This window comes from Capsicum annuum, chromosome 12, assembly GCF_002878395.1.
Source record: "Capsicum annuum cultivar UCD-10X-F1 chromosome 12, UCD10Xv1.1, whole genome shotgun sequence".
In the NCBI taxonomy this organism is placed as follows: Eukaryota; Viridiplantae; Streptophyta; class Magnoliopsida; order Solanales; family Solanaceae; genus Capsicum; species Capsicum annuum.
In genome coordinates this window covers 65741831-65766719 of record NC_061122.1, presented here as the reverse complement: position 1 = coordinate 65766719, position 24889 = coordinate 65741831, and the positions used below count along the sequence as shown (strand labels likewise).

The 24889-nt window shown below is 33.3% G+C and overlaps 1 protein-coding gene and 1 long non-coding RNA gene across 2 annotated transcripts; both read left to right on the top strand.

Moving 5' to 3' along the window:
- The first annotated feature begins 1817 nt into the window (after positions 1-1817).
- Positions 1818-3533, top strand: LOC107849881 (protein NEN4). The gene is made up of 6 exons (XM_016694413.2): positions 1818-2324; positions 2396-2442; positions 2533-2596; positions 2680-2757; positions 2872-3051; positions 3147-3533. The coding sequence occupies exons 1-6, from the start codon at positions 1872-1874 to the stop codon at positions 3234-3236; spliced, it is 912 nt and encodes a 303-aa protein (XP_016549899.1). The 5' UTR covers positions 1818-1871; the 3' UTR covers positions 3237-3533.
- Positions 3534-12824: 9291 nt separating this feature from the next.
- LOC124889791 lies at positions 12825-14853 on the top strand. Its single transcript, XR_007048659.1, has 2 exons — positions 12825-13396; positions 14392-14853. It is a non-coding gene; the product is annotated as an uncharacterized LOC124889791 (long non-coding RNA).
- Positions 14854-24889: the final 10036 nt, after the last annotated feature.

Here is a 24889-nt window from a genome sequence, read left to right as displayed (position 1 = left end):
TCAAGAGTCAGCCAAATATTTGATATCTTTTAAATTTTTTAAGTTTTTACTTATGTGATTTATAATATTTTTTACATAATTTTTTAATAAGATGTGAATACTCTCTCCATCCTAGTTTATGTGATAAAATTTTGATAGCCAATTAATTTTTTTGTATATATATTTTTTTTATATTAAGTTATTAATTATTGTGGTTTGCAATACTTTTATCTCATTTTCAAATAATATATGCTACTTTATGTCTTTCTGTCACATCTCAATTTGTATGACACTAATATAATTTTGATATTCAATCAAATTTTTTATGTCGATATATCATTTTGCATTCATTTTACCTTTTTATGAAATATTATTAATTTTTTTAATACTTTGATGACAGTAATAATTAATTATGGGTGATATAATAAAATCACGATGGAAGCAACGAAACAGACATGTCTTAAATGACTTATAATAAGTAATTAGAATCCATAGAACGAAATTACTATACAAAAACACTTGTGAAAAAATTAAGTGGGCCTGATATAAGACGTCAAGTTACTTTAAAACATCGAGAGTTAATTTATCATTTTATGTCTATTTTACTTTTTTTATTAAATATTATTAATTTTTTAATACTTTAGAGGACTTATAATAATTAATTAGGGATGATTTAGTAAAATTACTATTGAAATAGCTGCAACAGACATGTCGTAAATGTCTATTTTATTTTTTATTAAATATTTATTAATTTTCTAATATGTAAATGAATTATAATAATTAATTAGGAGTGGTACAGTAAAATCACAGTTGAAATAGTTGAAGCAGGCAGCACAAACAGACATGTCGACCTCGTGCTTGCTTCAACAGGTTAACTTACTATATCACGATGGAAACACAAAACGGACATAACTTATAATTAACTAATTAGAACTGTTATAGAAAAATTACTATAAAAAATATTTATGAAAAAAATAAATAAATGGGCCTCATATAAGATTTTAAGTTAATTTAAAACATCAAAAGTTAATTTATCATTTTAGTGGCTATTTTATCTTTTCTATTAAATAATATTATTTTTTTAATACTTAAATGACTTATAATAATTAATTAGGGGTGATATAGTAAAGTTACGATTGAAGCAGCTGAAGCAGACATGTCAGAAATGTCTATTTTGCTTATCTTTATTAAATATTATTAATTTTTTAATATGTAAATGACTTATAATAATTAATTAGGGGTGATATAGTAAAATTACACAGTTGAAGCAGGCAGTACAAGCAAGCATGTCGATCTCGTGCTTGGACTGCTTTTAACTCCCGCTTATAAATAAGAGAAAATATCCATGTTTGATTATTAGAAACGTAAGTTGATCATTTTCAAAACTGCTCTTCGTCATATTCTACTAAGATCATATATAGTAGCATACTAGCAAAATAGCCTATAACTAGTGAATTCAATTTTATCTCCAAATAGAAGATGAAGTTAGTATTAGAAAAGTTCTCTTTGAATAATTGATATTGAGAACATTTATATATTTAGATACTTAATTTGGAATATGCAAGTGAATTTTTTGAAATGACAAGGCAATCCAACTAATATCATGTAGACAATACCATTGAGAGAATGTTACCTAACTGGAATTCCCTTAAGAAAGGACATCATCAGATAGAAGCTAAGGACAACTTTGTACAAACACCTAAACTTAGTCTAACTTGAATTACAAGACAATCTACCAATTAATGTCTCTGTTACACATGAAAGAATATTCTTTCATTTTCGTTCAGCATATATATATATAGAGAGAGACAAATGGACCATCATTTCCATCACTTCATCAAATAACAAATTATCTTGCAACTTGTTGAACCTCTAAAGGAAAAGAAAAAAAAATGGAAATCCCTAACATTTCAAGCAACAAAAGGTCATCAGAGATTGTGTTTTTTGACTTGGAAACAAACGTACCATCGAAACCTGGACAGAAGTTTTGGGTGTTGGAATTTGGTGCAATGGTAGTTTGTTCAAGAAAGCTTGTTGAACTTGAGAGCTACTGCACTCTTATTAGACCAGGGGATTTGTCAGTTGTGGGGTTAAAGTCGGGCAGAATTGGTGGGATCACGCGAAAAGAAGTTGCTGATGCACCTTCATTTGAACAAGTTGCAGACAAGATCTTCAGTATTTTGGATGGTAGGATTTGGGCAGGTCATAATATACAGAGATTTGATTGTGTTCGTATTAAAGCTGCTTTCGCTGAAATTGGTCGCCCTACACCTGTGCCTGTTGGAATTATCGATTCTTTAGGTGTTTTGACCCAGAAATTTGGTAAAAGAGCTGGAAACATGAAGGTAGACATGAACATTCACTCAATACAAAGTTTTATTTTGACCGTGGCTTCTTAAATCATTCTTTATTGTAGATGGCTTCATTGGCAGCTTACTTTGATCTCGGAGAGCAAAGGCACAGGTTAGATTAAAAATTTTAAACTTTATGTTTAAAATTCATGATTTTTCATGAAATTGGATCCTAATTTTGATTATTTATCGTTAACGGCAGGAGCTTGGACGATGTTCGGATGAATTTGGAAGTCCTAAAACATTGTGCAACAGTTCTATTTCTTGTATGTCCATATATTTGCTTACTTTGGCATAGCTTTCCATGTTTGATTATATTTTGCTTAATATGATTCTTTTCTAATGTTAGGAATCAAGTCTACCAGATTTGTCAATTGGGAATTGTCAAACCACTTCCAGCATTACTACAAGAAGTAGAAGCCAAGTGGTATGCAAATTGATCAAAATGCACTAGCTTTTGTTGGATCTATTTTGGACTAGCAACAATTTAGTGTTCAAGAAAAGAAAAACTTATTTCTTGGATTTGATATTTTGTTATCAGCAAAATTTTCCAAGTTCTCCGATCGATAATAAGTGGCAGAATAGTCCTTCCTCAATAACAACAAGGAGTAGCAAAGGGAAATCTCCATGCAGAGAAGAAACAAGCCGGAAATCTCCTCCATCGACAAGTGCTATCGGATATCAAAGAGCTGTTCCTTATGCAAGGCAAAGCTTGGGAAAGGTTGAATTTGAATTAACTATTTATTGAAGAAACTTATATATATGCATAATGGTATTCATTTTCTGATTCTTGATCTTGGAATTGGAGATAAATAGGTGACTGCAGGTGTGAGGAATTTGTTATGTAAAGCTCAAAACAAGCCTCTAAATACTTTATTAAAGCATTCGCAGACTCTTTTCCGATGAGTAAGAAGAACTGATTCTTCTCATTTTAAGGAGCAAGACCATTGTCGATAAGTTTGAAAAATTCAAGGCTATGGTGCATACATGGAAGTTATGGAGCAATTTTTTGTCCCCTGGTGGCTGTTTCTGGAAATTAAGCGACTTGGTTGGAAGCTACGAAGATCACATTAAAGTCCCAGCTGCTAACCTTATCATCTAACCAATTTATATTTTACTGATTCTTACATTTTTTTCAGTTGTGGAATTCTGTAAATGTTTGTACATCTCAATGAATAAATTTCAGCTGATATTCTTTGATTCTATCTTTACACTTGTGTTTTCTTCCCCTTATTTTTCTCAGTTAAGTAAATAGTTCAGTTACATTATTTTGGAATAGATCTCTAATAAAATGTGTGTGTTCTCTCTTCGATTGTTAATTCTATAACATGCTGCAACCAGTTAAAAGCTTGTTAATTTGAAGGTGGTACGTAGACTATGAATTCCTAATTCTATCAATTCCATAAATTGAGCAATATTTTTTTCTTTCACAAAAGCGAAAAGGTAGTTTCAGGGCTGTCAAATTAGCTACGGTTCAAATTGGTGTTGCTTTTGACATTCCTGCATACACATGGTGCATGTTCTTTAGGTAAAAGTGAGAGATCTTCATGCAAGAAATTAACAGGGCAAGAATTTTATCCTGGGGAGATTTTGAGAAGAACTAGGTCTAGGAGCAATGTAGAAGCACTCTGTGTTTCTACTGTTGATCTGTTGGAAATCGGGCAGCAGAAGCAAATAGATAGGATCTTTTGCATGTAATATAGATAACTAATATAAACACATAGTTCACGCAAAGGATGCTTAAAAATAATCAGGAATGCCTGTTGAAGCATGAGCACATATCTTGAAGCAAATTCGTCTGCGAATCGGCCTTCTACAGTGATGATACGAGCCAAATGACCATCTTAGCTTTTGATGACATCTTTGGAGGCCAACACATAGAGACTCAAGACTTGGTCACCTCGAGGCACAAGAACATGCATGGAGGACCCGTTTTGAGCATACCATTAAGCAAAGCCGTGTGTGGAAGATTGCTTGGAGGCTTACCTTGATGACTACTCGAGGACTTCAAAGGATTACACATGTTGACGTATGAAGAGGAGTCTCAACACTACTAGGCTGCCCCTTCATTGAAGTCCAAAACACTCCATGGTTGCCCTTCATTAAGGGTATTTTGGGGATTACACATGTCCCTCCAAACACACCATGGTTGCCCCTTCATTAAGGGTGCTTTGGTCATTTTGTTATGTAATAAGTTAGACTATAAATAAACTCTTATTAGCTTTATTTTAGTTAGCTTTTTATGATGAATATTTGAGAAAAATATTCTTGAACTCCATTGGGAGTGTTCCAAGTAGTGTAGGGCTTGAAAAAGTCATTATTGACATTTGCTTAGAAACGGTGGTTGTAAGGCGGAGTTGATCCCCTTAGCGGTCACCGTAAGAAGATTGGTGTTTGATTTTGTGAGTTTAAGAGTTTTATCATTTGATACACGGTTTGGTTATTGATTCTTCATAACTTCTTATGTCATCTTATCTATCCCTTTACTTTATTGCATTCGTGTGTTTGTTTCTCATCTTTTTATTCTCGGTTTGTTTGTGTTGCTGCCATTGCTTGTTTGTTTCTTGTCTCGATTTTGTCTTATGTTCTTGGCTGGTTTCGTGTGTTCGTAGTAGATCCCGTATCATTTGGTATCAGATCAAGGATTGATTTCGTTCCTACGAGATCAAACTTGGGCTTGTTAACTTGAAAATAAAAAAAATGTGTTGAAAACCAAAAATCTCAAAAAGAAGTAATCTGTCCCGTTTTTAGTCTTTGGACGAAATTTTGAACTTAGGTTTAGGAGTCTTTTGTGTGTTTTGTTGCATCTAGGGTTAAAATCTTCTTCACTAACACTTATAGAGTCTAAATCTAAATTTTGAGCCATTTTCGAGTTGTTTTTGAATTTTCGAAGATTGTTGTTAAGGGCTTGAGCTTGAGCTTGAGCCGTGTGTTGTTGATGTTTGTGGTTGAGATTTGGTCTTGAAATTGTGGTATTGTTGTTGAGGAGCTCAACGTGTGCAATAAGAACCAAAAATCATCCAATTCCGAGCTCAAATGGGTTAGGTACCATTGTTGAATGTTCTTCGTGTTCTTCATAAGTTGTTGAACAAGAACATTCCAAAATAGTGGTTTGATCTAAAAATTTAAGTGGAAAGAGAGCGAGTCTTTATTTGTCTTGAAAACATTTTCAAGACAATACAAAAGAAGAAAGGGAGTAAAAGGCTTTCAAAAGTCTTGTTGCTAAAAAGGAAAAATGGGGATATTCCAAGGCTTACAAAAAAGAAAAGGAGACAAAGACTTTTAAAAAGTTGTCTTGTCAAAAAGGAACAAGGAAAAAGTGAAGTCTCTTGAAATTTTGGAAAAGGCTCCAAAGTTTTGTTTGTCCCTACCAAAACAGATTTTTTCACTCTTCCAAATTAAAATTTGACCAATCCAAATTGCAAATTGCCATGTCACCAATTTCCACGTCACCAAACTGCTATGTCATCAAAGTTTCAAAAACCTTAAAGCTTAAATTTAGATTCTAAGTTTCTTTTCTTTGTTTCGTTAATTTTATTTCTTGATTCTAGTACTAATTAACAACTAGTAATCACCTACTAGATCGTGATTAGTTCTGAATTTGTTTTCATCGTGTCTTCGTATTTATGTGTTTTTCTCATTTTTAATTCGTCGTAACTTTTTATGTCAAGTTAGTAAGTAGAATTTTCTATTTTGTGTCATGAGTTGATCAAAAACGAATTTTTTTTGATCTCTAAGTAGTGATTGACACCTTATTGACTACCGAAGTATAAGAAACTTTCAATATTTGCTGCTTCAATTGTGAGGATCACAAAGGCGAGTGCATAGGAGTGTTGGTGAAGAGCTTTTACCACTAATCTTGTTTGTTCATTTTGTAGGTACATGGTTTTATAAGGGAAATATGTCTTTGATAGCCACGGTTTATTATTACTACGACATGGGAGACTATGCTTGTAGTGAGGGATTTTATGGCTATGAATTCGTTGGAGATTATGGAGGCTATGAAAATAGCCATGATCAAGGCACAGGCAGATTTGAGGGTTATGGGTTTAAGGAGGAAAATGAGGTGAATGAAGTGCCTAATGCTTATGGTGAATATAAAGATGATGAAGAGCCTTGTGATGGTCCTTATGATGAAGTTGGGACGTATAGGGGTTTTTACACTTCCCAAGCCGAAACTAGAATTGATGTAAGCTATAACCCTTTCATTTGCAAAACTTATGAGAGCTATAGTGAGAGTGCACGTGGTGAGTGTGAAAATTCATATTCTTTACCTTGTAGTACTTCTTATCAAGGTCAACATGGTGTGAATGGTTATACTAGCTATAGTAGAGGTTTTCCCATGAGAAGAAGAGGGCATGCATCTCCAAAACCGAAGGGTACTCATGTGCCTTACAATGTTGATCCAAGAAGGAGTGTTCACTCCAGAAAGGTAATCATTTATGGGGTTTCGGGATACCTCATTTGCTAGATGATAGGTGTTATAGAAACTATATCATTCCATCTATGGTTGATTATTTGGGGCTATTTCGAGAGCCTTTACTTGTTCCATATTCCTTGGACAGGTTTAAGGTTACCGAGAGAGTGAAGTTTGTTTTTTCCCAATTTGAATACCATGAGAAGGTGTGATGCGATATTTTTCCCTTGACATACGATCATGTAAGCTTAGGTGCTAATTGGTTTGCACAACATAAAGTTCCAAATGTGTAAAATTAGCCTAATGTTGTAAGAGACCAATGGGGAAATCATCTCATGACGTCCATTCTGCCCAAGTCCCAAAGAGAAGTGTTTACCTACTCCAATCCGAATGATTATGAGAGACAAAAGATTGAGAAGAGTAATGGTGTGCAGGTGGTAATCTGAGAGTGGAAAAAGAAGAGGTTGTGTGGAGCGAAGTGAGGGGATTGCCACTAAACCATGCTAACTATATTTGTCCTTCTATTTCCAAGGACATTTGTATAGGTACCAACATGGCAAGTGGAGGAGAACAAATGCTAAAGGAGAAGATTCCCTTCGAAGATTTGATGAGGGAACTCTTAGTTGCTGTCGAAGCTTGTGTATGACCTTCACACCATGATAAAGAAGAACATACTCAAGAACACCAAGGTAAAATAGCTAACTCTTACACTTTTGTGCATGTGAATGGTAACTGTTGACTAGTAGTTCATTGAGTGCGAGTAATAGCTTACCTATTTATGAGTTTATTGATTCTTTGATTTTTGATAATGATGTACGTGTTGTAAGTGTGGATGCATTAGTTGATCTTATTGATGACCAAATTGAATCTGCTTGTAAGATAGATTTGTGTCCACCTAGTGTTGAAGCTATTGTGTTGAATGAAAGTATATCATCTTGTGAAATTTGTATTGATCAACTTATGTGTGAAAAAAACCCACCACTTGAGGTTATGTGTGTTGTAATTAATAGAACTTAAGTGAGTGAAGAATTTGAAAATGTTAATCAACAAACTAAGAGTGAACCCATGAGCTTATCTTGTCATATAAATTCTAATGTTTGCTTGGCTCATAGGGTTAATCATGTGCTTGAAACATCTTTGAAACTCGATAATGATCCTTTAGAGAGTGGACTTACTTGTTCCAAATCTGTCCGTGGGTTAGATCATTCTCTCTTTAGGTATAATATCTTTTTTAAAAATGATATAATCACTCCTAAGAAACCTAGTGGTGAGAATGATGTTAACGGTATAGCTTGTCTTGAAGACTATAATCTATATGCCAACCCACTATGATGTGACAACATTCCCTCTAAAGATGGAAATCTCTTTTTAAAAGATGAGAGTATTCTTATGGGTAAGGAATGTGTAGTTTTGGAAATTGCCTCTTCTTCTACTTTGTGTGACTTTATTATTGAAAGTACTCATGGTGATGATTGGGGAACTAGTAGTTAGTACATACATGAGGACACCTTAGTAGAAGTTGACTTGAGTGAAACCTTTCTCTACTCTCTATTTGCTTTTGATGATATGTAAGCTATTGTAGAGATTATGTCGTGTAGCTTGGGTGAAGCCTATGGGAAAGTGGAGTGTTGTCTAGAACCGTGTCTATGGTCACTCTTCCCATTTGAACCCAAAGCCAAAAATAAAAATGGTGATGTTGGTGCACCCAACTTGTTTCTTGGTATACATGACAAGCCAAGTGTCACTCTTGAAAATTCGAGGGCAAATATGTCATTGACTCCTTGGGGTAATGTTTCTAAATGTGCATCCTTGCTTGATACACTTGTGCTTAAGATACATGAATCCCAACTTGTAGATGCCAAGTTGTCTATTTGTTTGAAAGAAGGAATGTGTATATGCTTAAATGCTTTGTCTTTGGCCGTGTATGCCTTTACACTTGATTCCTTTCTATACTACCTCTTTGCTTATGATGATATCCATGCTAATCTTGGATTTGTTTAATGTAGAGGTAGAAAATTTGTTAGTTTGTCCACTTGTTTGAGTGATAAGGCTATATGGATCTTGTGGACTTTAGAACCAATTGAAGCACCACCCTTAGTATGGTCTCTTGAAAAGATAAAAAGGCAATTGGGTCTTACGGCTCATAAGATCCTAATTCTACCTTTTGGATCGTGTGATGCCATTTGGACCCTTGTAGTTTCTTTATCTCTTGGTGATTCCCATAACCAAATCTTTTGTGCATATTTTATTAAGTTTTTAATATTCAATTCAAAGGATCCTTGATTATATTTCAAGTATGTGCAACCTTGACATGATGAAATAATTGTTTATGCTAATCCTAACCCTCATGCCATGAGGATGTTGTGCTTATTTGTCCTTTCTTTAGTTTTGCAAGGTGTGGATTCGAGGTCGAATTCTTTTCAAGAAGGGGAGGAGATACGAGTCAAATGACCATCTTAGCTTTTGATGACATCTTTGGAGGCCAACACATAGAGACTCAAGACTTGGTAACCTTGAGGACACAAGAACATGCATGGAGGACTTGTTTTGAGCATACTATTAATCAAGGCCGTGTGTGGATGTTGACACCTAATTTTTTTCCTCCAAGATTAAGTTTAATTTTGAGTTCCTTTAGTTTTAAATAAAATTGCAACACTTATTTTAGTCAAATAAACAATTTTCAAAATATTTTCTAGGTAGTTTTGTCATTTTAAGAATCGATTATATATTCTCGTATTTGTATACGATCGTATAATTCTTATTCCTTAAATAATTATTTTTTTGAAAATTTAATTTTAATCAGGGGTTGTCTCTAAAATTAACTGAGATGGTAACAATTAATTTAAATATAATATGTTCTTAAAACTAGTTTATTTGAAAAAAATATTTGTTTGATTTTTGTTAAACCAAGAAGCTTCGAATTAAACCTGTTGGTAATTCATATCAAATTTTATTTTAATTTTAGTCAATTTAATGAATTTGATCATAATTGAAATCAATTTGGCAACAATTGCAATGCAACTGGCCAATTGATTCTCAACATGACTTAAATTTAAATAAAATTAACTGAAATTATAATTTAGGTCTATCTATTAAATAAACTAGTCCTAAATCAATCCTTCTTTCTTCTTAAATCAGGCTAGTCTAATACCAGCCCACACCTTTTCTGCCCAGACTCTCCAAGCCCAACAACCCAACAACCCAAGCCCTTTTAGCCATCAACCCACTTAAATAATAATAGTATAAAGAACAGAATTCCCATCTTGAATGAAAGTAATTACATTGTATCCTATATTTCTTTTCTCTCTCCCTGATTTGAAAAGTACATATACATGTCGACCTAACCTCATACATAACTCGAATGTATAAGATAACTGTTTCGGTTAAATTTAAGGAAATAAAATCAGATGCAATTGTATCTATCCTACTAAATTTAAGGAAATAAAATCAGCTGCAATTATCTCTATCTTAATTAATGACAATTAATTATTTTCTGATTTGGTGAAACCTTAAATATAGTAACCGTAATTCAAATTGATATTTTACTCTAAAAATTTACAACAATTAAATTTATTGAAATTCAATTTCTCCACCAACAATTCTTGGTGAACATTAAAATTTTGTGGTTTTTGATTTATTCAAGATCTTGTTTATTCCAACTGACAACATCAATATGAACATCGCTATATCGTTGAGGCATTCGGGTTCTTGGCAGTCTAAAATTGTATATGAAAAATACAAAAGTGATGGTATTGTTGTTTTAGAAAGTATAACATATTTGAGGTTGATCTCGATGATTGATACAAAATTAGATATTGATGAGGGTTGGAAAAAATAGAAGTAAAGTATATTGTGAAAAGTAATTCTTCACAAGTGACGCACCTGCGATTTTTTCTCAAAGAATATCTGAAAATATAGTTTGTTTTTCGATGTGACGACCCAATTATGTTGGCTCATACTTTACGTGTTCATCTAGAAAAAGCAAGTGATTAATAATGTTAATTTTGAATAACCAGCTTTCATTGTCATGTAATGAATCTGAAAAATGGATCATCTAGTTTTAATAGCATTAATTCAATTTCAGTTCTTAATAAAAAAATTTTATATTCTAATAAGATTATTCAATTTTATATTCGTTTATGATTGTTAGTTCGTTTTCTTTAGATGCTTTAATTGTTCCAAATGTATATTTCCTGCTAACAGTAATATTCTGTTGGTGTGTATCTGTTTCACATATATTATAGATTATATGATGTTTGGAATGATAAGACATTGCATGACTGTGATGTATAAGATCAACATTATGCCGATGTATAACAAATCAACTAATGTATAATGTTATCATATACAATGGTTAATAAATGTTAAATTATGCTAAAGTATGAAATCTGATAATATATTGGTTAAGTAAGAACTTGCATTAATATTACAAACTAATGTGTAAGAGTTCATTATACATGTGAAATCTTAATTGTAAAAATGTCGTTGTATAACCAATCAGCTAATGTATAATGTTATCATATGCAATGGTTAATAAATGTTAAATTGGGCTAAAATATGGAATCTGATAATACAACGGTTTAGTAAAAATTTGCATTAATGTTACAAAGTAATGTGTAAGGGTTCATTATACATTTAAAATTTAATTGTATAATATTTAATGAGTAAGTTTTGTTAATCATACAGTTAATGTATAATGATTTATTATAAAGTGGATATAAATATAAATTTTTTACTCTATCATTGTAATGTTTTATGCTATAGTAATATACATGTGTTGAAGCATTTGTATGGATCAATCAATTCAATGTTACAATATCTTCATAAAATATAGTTTCATGTATAAGGTTATCAAATTTTAGAGCATTATTAAACATATATGTGTAAACCTTATACAATTAATAATATAATATTAATACATGTATAATAAAATCTTATACATAGAATCATACTGTCAAAATAAATAAATGACAACCTCATACAATAGTTTCACATGTATGTGTAAACCTTATACAAGTAATAACTATAATCTAATACTGTTTCACATGTATTCGAACACCTTATATAATTCACTATATATTCTTAACAACTGTATAATGAAATCTTATACATAGAATAGTGCTACTAATATATATTTTAATGATAACGAAATCTTTGGTAGACGTGGTCGTCCAGAATCATCAACCTTTTTCTTACTTGACTATTTTGGAGCTTTCTTGTTTGAACTTGAACCAGTAACTTCCCTCAATTTTCTTCATTGTTACCAGATCGTTTCGGTGCTTCAAATGGTTTTCTGCGAAATTGGGTTCTTCATAATCAAAAGAACCAAGAACGAAACCAACAACGAAAATAACAATATGCGACCAGACTCCATTGCAAAAAAATTTATACTTTACGGGTTAACCAATTTCAAAAAAATAACAAATAAAGAAAAGCACTGACTTTGAAAACTATGAAAAAATACAAAAAAGATCAACTTTCACAATGGTATTGACTAACAAAAGTGGATACTTTGATAAGTACCTACATGAAACAAACAATAATTCGAATTCAAATTTGATTTGGGAAAGTTGAAAAAAAAAAAACTTTAATTTGATTTGGTATAGATGAATTTCAAATTTCAACTCTCACAATGTTATTGAATTACAAAACCAGATACTTTGATAAGTACATACATGAAACAAAGAAAAATTTGAATCCAAATTTAATTTGGTGAAGTTGAAAAAAAAAATCCTAAAATTAAATGAAGGTGAACTTAGTTCAGTTAATGATTGATAACTGAATAATTTGAAATTTCTCAGATCACGTTAGCTTAGTTATAGGCATAAATAAAGGAGAACAGATATGAAACAAAAATCGATGCACTAAAATAGGAGCAAAAAATTGTATTTTGATATGAGAGAGAAACAGTAAATTTAAGTAATTACTTTTGAGATTTTTGTAATTTCTTTTCTAATATGAGATTTTATGTAATAAGGTAAAGTTACCTTATGTATATATATATATGTAATTTTTAGATAATAATAACGCCAAGTACACAACACCATGACCAGTCCAACCCAACACCACCGTCCCGACCCGGCCCAACCAAACACCCTTATTTCTCCTAAACCCTATTAAAGCAACAGCTTCCAACCAATAGCAGCAGCTCCTAACCGTAACAACATTAACAACACTACGCAACGCAGCAACCCAACTGAAACAAAACAACATACAAATGCCATATAATGCCAACAACGATAATTCCCAAACAACGGATTCAATAACATCAACTTCAACAGCGTACAAACCTTCTGCCAAACCAACCAACAAAAAGTTCTTGAGAATTCTAGTCCCACATCGGCTGGAAATACCCCATTCCTAGATTTGAAACTCTATACAAAGGGCTTCTCGTTCTTCATTTTGGGGGTGGTTTTTTGAAATCAAAAAGGGACTAAAAATTTTCTTGTTGTTCTCGAGTCAAAAGAGGGAGAGACTTGAGGAAAAGCTGGAGGATTCTAGAGGTGTGCACCTCTAACCCTACGTAACCAAGTCATCTTCAAAATAGTTCAAAAAAGAATTCATCAAAATCGTTTGAATTCGCAAATTGAAACTTTGGTGGAAGTCGTTCCGACGAAAGTTCGTAGTCCTGTTTGCAGTCCGTCATAAGGTGAACACTTTTCCCTTTAAATTTTCTTTTTTTCGTTGTAATTATTTCTTCATTAGCGTCGTAGCGATGATGTTGCTGGGATTATGTGCTGTAGAAGCCTTGAAGTCCTTAGGATTTTTGTGTGATGACAATTGTGTTTGTTGTTTGTTACATTGAATTAACGTTCTGTCTCACTGTTTTGGCTTTATTTGTGAGAATCCATGGCTTTATTTTGACGTTGCTTAATAGAGTATTGTTGTTCCTGTTACAATTTGATCATTCTTTTCCTTATTTTTGTTTGATCAAATGTCCATCTTTTACCATAAAACCTTTTAAGTGAACATATGCAGTGGATTGGATTTTGAATAAGTTCAAAAGTTGGTCTTTTAAAAAGAAAAATTCCTTCTTCCCCGGGAGTTTCTTTTCTAGATAAAATTATGTTAGTGATTGCAAGCTAAAACTCTCCCCTTTATTTTCATTAGTTTGAACTAAAGATCAATCTTAATCTTGGAGTTTGCATATTTGGTCATTAAGTTGTGTCAAATTTAGTTGTTTGGTGAAGGTTTAACATAAACAAATTTTGCCCTTTACTATGTGTGAACTTTGATTGATTTACCGGGGTGTTATTTTTGTTTTAAGAATCCAATGTTATTAAGGTCGGCAAAATCCAAGATAAATACATAAGTTGTTAATGTTACATAATACATGAATTATGTTATGGCTATAAGTTATTTATGGTTTCTCTCGTGGAAAGCTTGGACTTAATAGTTTAATTTTCACCAATATTTATTTCTTCAAGCTTCAACCATTTTTAAAGCTATTTTGGTTAATTGATTTATCCATATCATGTGAATTACTTAGCAAACGTTGACCACCTTTTTATGGTATGTTTTTCTTCATTTATCACATCATTGAGTAAATGGTTATATATATTTCTCCCCTTTTTAAGTTATGCATTAAGAGCACTTGAATAGATACTAATTTTTATTTTTCTCTCTTGTTTATGTGATTCTTAGCGAGTCCAACTGGACCCCATCGCCCCTGCATTTCTTCGGGACCAAAACCATCCTCACTCGAGTTAAAAATCTCCATCAAAATCTATCCAAGGGCTGCTATACATTCGTATACAACAGATATACACCGAAATAGTTTCAGCTGTACACTATCATACATGTACATGAAAAAATGGTGTCAAACGTGCTGATTTCTACATTGATATACGGCGAACACGCGATGGTATACCCAAAAACTGCAGAAAAAATGGACTGATATACACATAGTATTACACAGCTGAAAGAGGGTTGAAAAAAAAGGGCCATTAAAATAGGCCCAAAAATAATGCTGTCCAGATTTGAAAATGGGCTAATTAAGGGCCCAATTTTAATTCTTGTGTTCTTTTTTGTAGCTTATATTGTTTATCTAAAAATTATACAAATACACAACTTATGTTTTCAATATTACAAAAAATCCCAACTCCGTAAACATATTATAAAAATCCCAACATATACACAGAATGCTATGTATATGTCGGCTATGTTATGCTTATTAATAGGGATAGAGAGTAAAGTAATTAAAAAGGTGGAAGAGAGTGTAATTACTTCCAAAAGGGTTGGTATTTATGTTATTTATACGTTGTTTATTTGTATTAACTAATACTTTAACTCAATTAATTTAGATAAATTTCTTAAAGTGTTGTCATTTTTATATTATCTTACTTTTTTCACTTCAATCATAATTACTTTTTTCACCTAATTTATTTTGTCTAAAAATGATTGAAATTGGCTCCTTTGACTTTTGTTAGCAAGTCTTTAAAATATAAAATGTTTTATTCCAAAATAGTATTTGACTTGTTTCTGTAACTAATAGCTCATTTAGACTAAAGTAATTTTCTCCAAACCTAGGAAGCTAATTGGTTCGAAAATTAACTTTTTTTCAAAATTAGCAAAGCATTTTTAATTAAATGCGCTCATAATATTTTATCTCTACATGATTGACTTTTTCTATAATAATTAATAATAAGAAAATAATTTCCTAATCTTTTCTTTCTCCACGAAAGCAAAATTCATTTTCCTCTTAAGTCCAAAAATTGCAATTTAATTTAGTTTAGGTGGAATATTTCTCGTCTAAATGAATAAATGTTATTTTAAATATGTTTAAATAAATTATTTTTAATATTTTTCTATAAAATCAGGTCTTTACATAAAATTAGTCACTTTTAGTTAGTCAGGTTAGTTCTTTTTGGTAAACCATTTTAAACGGACGCTCCTAAGTGCCTTAAAAATCCTCTTAGGGTGTTAATTGAACCCTTACCCAGTTTCTCTAGTTTTAAAGGTTTATTTCTATTTTTAAACCTTCGAAACTCTCTTACTTTTTTTCTTGATATTTTCTATAAAAATCAAGTGGCGACTCTGTGAATTTCTTGAAATTATTTCAAAATTTTCTTGAATTTTTTGAAATAGCTTTAAAGAGGTCAAAACCATTTTCTCGCCAAATAGAAAAACCGAAAAGGATAAAACAGTGGAAGATTGCTTGGAGGCTTACCTTGATGACTACCCGAGGGCTCCAAAGAATTACACATGTTGACGTATGAAGAGGAGTCTCAACACCACTAGGCCGCCCTTTCATTGAAGTCTAAAACACTCCATGGATGCCCTTCATTAAGGGTATTTTGGGGACTAGATATGTCCCTCCAAACACACCATGTCTGTCTCTTCTTTAAGGATGCTTTGGTCATTTTGTTATGTAATAAGTTAGACTATAAATAGACTCTTATTAGTCTTATTTTAGTTAGTTTTTGATAATGAATATTTGAGAAACATATTCTTGAACTCCATTGGGAGTGTTCCAAGTAGTTTAAGGCTTGGAATAGCCATTAGTGTAGGGCTTGGAATAACCATAATTGACATTGCTTAGAAACGGTGGTTGTAAAACGGAGTTGATTCTCTTAGCGATCACCGTAAGAAGATTAGTGTTTGATTTTGTGAGTTTAAGGGTCTTATCGTTTGATACACGGTTTGGTTATTGATTCTTCATAACTTTTTATGTCATCTTATCTATAACTTTACTTTGTTGCATTCGTGTGTTTGTTTCTCATCTTCTTATTCTCGATTTCTTTATGTTGCTGCCATTGCTTGTTCCTTTCTTGTCTCGGTTTTGTTTTGTGTTCTTAGCTGGTTTCATGTGTTTGTAGTAGATCCCGTATCAAGTGATCCCAAATTTTGGTGGCAACTATGAAATAGAATACCCAATTCTTCTTCTTTTTGGTTAAATTTCTAGGCGAAATCTCTATTTATAGAGATACTCCCCCAGTTCAAAGAGGAAAGAAAACACACACATGTTTCTACTTGAATAAGGACAAGTGATGACTTCTTTTTCCATAGAAAATAGAATTCTGGATTCAAGGATAATATGAGCACGGTAGGACCCATGAAATTAATTACCGAGGCTCCCTATTATGGAAATAATTCAAAATATCCGTCTGAATTATTCTTATTATAATAAATTACAAATTATTCCACTAAAAACTCGTAATAGCACTCCTCTATTTTTATTTTGTAATTTTCTATTAAACACTGATGTAATTTTCCATATTAAGATTACATATACTAATCAATAAACTAAATTATAAAATAATATAATATAATAATTAATTTTCTGTAAAGCAATGCTTAACTTATTTCGTATGTCGGATTTATAAATCCACCGTTCAGGTTTACATATGAAAACTTATAAGCTTCTCATAAACGATGTATCATCAATCTCTACACTGAGAAATGAATTCCATCGACTAAGTTATTATTTCACCAATATATGTTATTACCATCCAATCTACCAGGAATATTGACCAATCTCAGACCTTTTAATAAATTAGAATGATAAATAATATATACAGATCATAATAGTTATATCTAGATTGAGAATATAAATGCATTTAACAGTTTAGAGAATATATTTTTATCAGTCAATCTGTAATACCCCGACCGTTCCTTAAGTCTAAATCCATCTTTTGAGTATATGGAATGACTTCAAAAGTGAATGATGATTATACCGTGTTGTATTTCTCTAATTTCTACTTTTTTTCATGTAGAGCATTGAATAAGCTTTCCATCAATATCAAATTTGCCCAAATCCGATACTCAGGTGAAGAGTTAGAGCCATTTTAGTGAGACAGTGTGCAACCTGGCACTTCAGCGCATCACGGAGCCAGCCAAAATAGCAATTGTAAATTTTCAGCAAGCCTTCGTGATATTGGCGCATCTCGCCAAGGCTCAATTTTAGGATTGTCAAATTCCAGTGCACCAATACGATTTCACCGCGTCGCGCCACTGAGCAGTTTCCCAATTGTCCAAATCTAGTGAAGGTCCGCGATCATGGCACGTCGTGCCAAGGACAAAAATTGGGTTCCAGTTCTAGAATTTTCTCAAGGGTATTTTGGTTATTTCTACCCATTTTGGCCTCTATATATATTCGAATAGAGAAGAGAAATTTCATTTTTCTCCACTTCTTTCTACAAAAATCTAGAACTAGGGTTTTCCTCCAAATCCTAAATCCAAATCTTCTCCAAGAAAATTCAAGAATCTTCCAAAGATTTTATCAAGTTGTTCAAGAATCAAGTTCTCTAAGTCAAAGGCATTGAGAAACTTAGCTTAAAAGTTTGAAGAAGAGTTTCCAATCAAGTTTCTTCATCTCAAAATCACAATCAAGGTATGTGGGGCTTAAACAAGACTATCATTTCATTCTTGTGCCCAAATAATTGATTTTCACTATTGGAATTTTCATGATTTTGCAAGTGGGTTTATACCTAAATTACTTTATCATTGACTTATGAGAACTGAGCTATTCAAGATTGATATGCATAACTATTCAAGATTGATATACATGACTATTCCACTGTTTTATTTCTTAAATTGAGAATTTATGCTATGAATTGTATATTGCTACTATGAATTGATGATTTCCAAGTGATAAATGATAAGAGTCATGATTTTAAGCTTTTCCATGAGAAGTTGATCATTGAATATATATTGACATTTGAGCTTGAGAGTCAAGAATGAATCGCATGATGTTTTCTTAAAGCTTTTGATACTTGATATGATTTGATAAGCAAATGTACTTGATGATGAGAAAGATTATTTTGAGATTGAGTCGAGTTAGGAATCCACAAGTTGTTATGATATACAGATGAGATATATATTTATGATTTTGGTCTCTATGATAGACCCTTGAGTTGATTGAGGTGGATTTCCTAACGAGTTCTGAGCTGAGTCTGGGAGGAGTATTTAGCACCGAGCAAAAAATGTGGTATTTCTCCAAAAGTACGTGCCACCGTAGGATTGATATTGATAATTGTGGGCTAGAGGCCGAGAATGAGATTGTGATCGTGAAGTTGAGGTTGTACTCCCTGGCAAGAGTACGACGCTCCCGCCAATGTAGGGTTCTCTCCTTAGGAGGGCAAAACGTTGGACTCCATGCGACTCGCATAGTTTATGTAGGTTATAAGAAACTCCCAAGTCCATGATAATTTAAGTTTCTTGAGTTACCGAGTCACTCTAAGTCATGAGTCAAAGAATTTGAGTTGAGTCCAATGATTTATGAGATTTATGAAGCATGTGTTACTGTTGATGATTTATGATAAACTATATTACAGTTTAATTCAAGCGAAGAGAGTCATTATTGTCAACATGCAGGTTTTATTTTACATTTATGATATTATTTAAAAATGTTGCATACACCCCTACATACTCAGTACATTCCTAAAGTACTGACCCCCATATATTCCTATGAGCTACGGTGTCTTATAATGTAGGTACAAGTTGTAGCATAGATACCGCATTCAGTCAGTTTGTAGCTTCCAGTCAGCAGGTGGTGAGTCCTTTTGATTCAAGGGCTTGAGTTAGTTATAAAGTTCGAGAAGTATTGTATTTTCTTATTTTAGTTGTATTGAGCTTGGATAGTTGAGAGTCATGACCCGGCTATCTAAAGTCAGTACCAGTAGAAGCTTCATAGACAGTCAGTAGAAGTTGATTTATTTAGTTTCAGTTCATTTTGTAAAAGTAGAGTTGTAATATTGTAAAGTTCATATTTGTATTGAGCAAGTTCAGAGAAGTGTGATGTTTTCGCTGATTTTATATAGACTTAAGAATTTTATTCAATCTCTTATGAGTTATGACAGTAGGAGGGTTAGCTTGGGGTCACTTGTGCCCCTAATCACTGTGTGACGTCTCGGGACCCAATTTCAGGGCATTACAAACTTGATATCAGAGCACAGAGTTCAAGTGTCCTAGGGTGTCTGTAAAGCCGTGTCTAGTAGAGTCTTGCAGAATGGTACGGAGATGTCTGCACTTTTTTTTGAGAGGCTACAAGGCATTTAGGAAAGGTCTCCATTCTTTCAAGTCTTAGATCGTGCTATAGAAAGGTTCTTTGAGAAATATATACGAATTCTTATCTAACTCTATTCAAGGCATCCCCGCCTTATTTTCTAGGTATTAGAGGCAGTCAAGCTCAACTCTTTGCAGATAGTACTTTCTTAAACAGTCTCTATAAATAGTTATGGAGTTATAAATGAGATAGAAAGTATCCTATTAGTGCCTTATCATGCTTTGCTTATAAATCGTGCAATAAGCCCAAGTCAGTTGCGCTTTCAGATTCCTTCTTGAAATCCATAACAATAATCTATACTTCTTTACTTATGTACTATTCTTGAGGTAACATGATCAACGAGTTCTAATTTTCTCCCTCTGATAATGCTCTCAGACTTACTAGTGAGCAGTTTCAGAAGTTTCACAAAGCGGCTTGAGCAGAGCCTTCCAGCGTGTTATAAGTTCCCCCAAGCTTAATGTTATGTCCTCGCCCTTATGAGTCATTTAGTTAAGACAAAGTGAGATGTGTATTCTTAAATCATCGAATATTGTATGTCAAGTTTCTACCTCTCGTAATCTTGTCATCATTATGTTGTTGACACTGAAAGTCTAGTGATGCCATGTGGGGCCCTTTCGATTCACTAGCATAATTACTTTGTTATCCACCTCAATTCTTTTTCAAAATGCAAAATCAAAGACTAGTGAAGCCGGGTGAGGCCTATTTTGATTCACTAGTGACTTGTTGTTCATTTTATTTCCTCGTGCTGGTTGGAACTGAGTTTAGAGGCATAGTGGCAAGAAGGGTGGTAAGTGTGATTTATTAAAAGTATGTATAGCCGAGCCTTTTTGCATGTGATCGAGTTAGTGATAAAGTGATATGTCCTTGTGCGTCAGCTCATGAAAGAAAGAGAAGGAGTTACTGGTTAAGGTAAATAATAGTTTGCTTGAAGTATGAAGAGAGTTGTTGACGGTATGTATTACACAAGACAAGTATAGGTTATGGATGAAGATACTTAGTAGATGAGTGTTGTTAACTTAGGTGCTCCTGAGATTGCAAAAGGAAGTTAAGTTGAGGCTTAAAGAGCTATGAACTAAGTTAAGTTGTGTATAAAGGATAGTTAGTAATGATGGGTAGAAGAAGGACGTGTTGATGGATTGTAAATGAGATAGGCCATATGATTATAGCCAATTATTGTTGTTATGATCTTTAAGTAGGCTAGTGTCTATTGATGTTTTGTTTTATAGTTTCCAAGTGAAAATTTTATGTATGAGGTGGACTTGTAAGTTATGTTGAGCGCAAGGCATTAATCTTGAATTATTGGTGGCTATGAAGGTGGATGTGATGATTTCTTGGTTAATGGCACCAGTTATAGGGAAGTGACCTAATATGCTTAAACAGTGTATGCAAGAGCTTAAGTTTGGTTGATTTGTAGTCAAGTTTGAGACTGTATCTATGATAAGGAAGTTTGCCCAAGGCACTGTAGGGTTGTATTATTTTCGAGGATCATTGCATGTGGTGTAGATAGTTTCACCGTGGAGCTACTAGGTGGAGAAAAGACTAGTCAGGTAATGAACGATATTCTTGATGGCTAAGTTAAGGAATTTAGATTGAAAATGTTGAGCCTTTTTGTATGATTTTGATTCTCATCATTTAGAAATATAAGTTTACAAGTGTGATATTAGTAGGCTATGACAGTAGTAGTATGGTCCGTCAAAGGTTGGGAAGTATTCAAGTTGAGCGTTAGAATCTAAGATTTGAAATTCCAAAGTTGAGTTAATAGAAATAAGGGTTGAAGCGTTAGATGGTGTATACTCTGACTATGGGGATGCTCATGCAAATTCGAAGTTAGTGAGCGTGCAAGTATCATATGATAAATACTGGAGGTATAGAGGGATATGATGTAACTCAGATGGTGGTGTAAGGAAGTGGTTGTGTGTTTTCAGGTGTAGTCATTCAGATTAAATTCTATTGTTCTTGTGTATTGATTATACCCTAGACTCTAGATTAAAATGATTTCAGTTTAGACTAGCGTATATATAGTGGTTTTCCTACTCAGAGTAATGGCTTAAGTCTAAGGGGGAGATGATAGGACGAGTAACTAAGTTAAGCTTTCAAATTTTAGGAGATGTGCCAGTAAGTTGTAAGGTAGCGGTGAGAAAGAATGATGTTCGACCCATTCTTATTTCAGTATTTTTCAGTTATCCCAATAATTACTCATGCTTTACATTTCAGTTCTATGATCATAACTCATGTATATCATCAAGAATCATGCCCTCTCTTAGTTCCCAAAATGCGGAGCTTCAAATCTTTCAGCAGTTGGAATTATATTCCGTAAGTTGCGAGTTCCAAATTTAGGTCATGCGGCTCATGACTCATATACTCAAGCCTTGTGGTATGTTCAGTTCAAGTACTCAAGTAATGCTTCTAATGATCAACAAAAAAATTCTGATTTATATCGTGCATGTCCTCGGGCTGTATTTCTTTGATAAGTTTATGATGTTAAATCCTCTATTCCTCAAGCCTCAGTTGAGTGTCAAGTTATTCATAGTATCTATTCATGTGTCAAATCCTCATGCTCTAATCTTTTAGTTATCTTTCCTTAATCAAGATAGTGGTGGTGAATACTTGTTTAGACGGGGGAGAAAAGATATTTCCTTATCAGTGATAAAGGGTGGCATGCTTACTTTGACTAGTCGGTAATGTGAAGTGAGATTGAGGCTAAGTTTTTGATACATGTTGCGGTTAGTCGAAGTTTAATGTGTTATGGTTGGGGAGATTGTTGTATGTTCGTTTTGTGTAATTCCATGAGTTTGAAGGAATATTGAAGTGAAGCGTTTGTGTAGGACTTGATTAGTTAGGAATATGTCGGGTGTGCTTGCTTAAGGTGAGTGCATGGGAGTTGTTCTTGATAAGAAGTGTGTAGGATATAAAGAAGAGGCTTTATAAGTGTTTGATTAGGAATGCATATGTGGTTATGAAGATGGGCTCGAAGGTTGTGTTTGTGTACTTGTGGATGAATGCATTGCACATTAGTAAATGGCTAGTACTAGATGGATTGGAGTTGTCGAAGTGGTAATGAGAATTACTCTTGAAGTGAGAAGTTGTAAAAAAAAACTATAGATGTGTGGAAGTACATGATCTAGAATGGTGTCATGTGGTGAATCTTGTGGTTCTAAGTTAGGCATGAAGACAATGAGAAGGTTTGGTTCGAGGAGAAATGAGTAGATGTAAGTATCAGTGCTATGTGAAAATTATAAGTCGTATCGATTAAGTATAGTAATGGAAGGGTATAGTATAGTCGATAGAGTGTTTGAGAAGTTTGGTTAAGTTTGAGAGTAAGGAGTTGCATTGCTTGAGGACTAGTACTTCTATCCCGACTTATGATTTATAGGTCTATGTTCCAAGCTATGGGATTATGGCAATTCTATGATCTCTCATTCAAATGTCTTGTTTAGATCTTGCCTAAAGTTCCTTGCTTCTTCATACCGTTAGAATTCCTTAGAAGGGTGTTGAAGAAATTCTCCACTTAAGTATGAGTATCTAGTACGATTCAGTTTGCATAGTCAACAACACAGTTTTAAAATTTGGCTGATAGGTTTCTATGGTTTTCCATTTTTCGAACTAGGCTGGTCTTACTACTCGAAGTTTCATAAGTACGGTCAATCCGGTAAGTAGTTGCTCGCACCCAAGATCTGCAAATTCAGTTCAGTAGATGTATCAGGCATCAGATTCGGATTTGGATATCTAATTATGATCAATCTGTAAGCATTCATTGAACTATCCTTATTTTTCCAAGTATTAGAGCCCAGACAATGTAATACCCATTATATAATCTTAGCCTTGTTTCTCATGGCCTAAGCCTTCATAAATTATCACTTCCCAGTCTTTATTATAAGCAGAAAGCAAATCAGCTCAGACTCAGTTGAGAATTACAGTTGTCCTCTATTCTATTCTATTCTTTTCCAGCCTCGGATCCAGCGGTATAGCTATTCTCATCAAGAGTTTATATATTCAATGAAGTACTTCACAGTTTAGAAAGATATAGATTCAGATTAGCAAGTTGTTTCAGCTGTGTATCTTCAGTTTTCTTTGTATTCTTGGCCAAACTAGCAACATTCAAGGACGAATGTTTCCAAGGGGGAGTCTAAAAATGTCTTTTGAGTATATATAATGACTTCGAAAGTTAATGATGATTATACCATGTTGTATTTCTCTAATTTATACTTTTTGTCATGTAGAGCATTGAATAAGCTTTCAATCGATACCAAATTCGCGCAAATTCGACACTCGGGGTGAAGAGTTGGAGCCATTTTAGTGAGACAGTGTGCCACCTGGCACTTCAGCGCATCGCGGAGCCAGCCAAATGACAATTGTCAATTTCCAGCGAGCCTTCACGATATTGACGCATCGCGCCAAGGCTCAATTTTAGGATTGTCAAATTCCAGTGCACCAACGCGATTTCACCGCATCGCGCCACTGAGCAGTTTCCTAATTGTCTAAATCCAGTGAAGGTCTACGATCATGGCGCGTCACGCTAAGGGCAAAAATCGAGCCCCAGTTCTAGAATTTGCTCAAGGGTATTTTGGTCATTTCTGCCCATTTTGGCCTCTATATATATCCGACTAGAGAAGAGAAAATTCATTTCTCTCCACTTCTTTCTACAAAAATCTAGAACTAGGGTTTTTCTCCAAATCCTAAATTCAAATCTTCTCCAAGAAAATTCAAGAATCTTCCAAAGATTTTATCAAGTTGTTCAAGAATCAAGTTCTCCAAGTCAAAGGCATTGAGAAACTTAGCTTAAAAATTTGAAAAAGAGTTTCCAATCAAGTTTCTTCATCTCAAAATCATAATCAAGGTATGTGGGGCTTGAACAAGAATATCCTTTCATTCTTGTTCCCAAAGAATTGATATTTACTATTGGAATTTTCATGATTTTGCAAGTGGGTTTATACCCAAATTACTTTATCATTGATTTATGAGAATTGAGCTATTCAAGATTGATATACATGACTATTCCATTGTTTTATTTCTTAAATTAAAAATTTATGCTATGAATTGTATATTGCTACTATGAATTGATGATTTCAAAGTGATAAATGATAAGAGTCATGATTTTAAGCTTTTCCATGAGAAGTCAATCATTGAATATATATT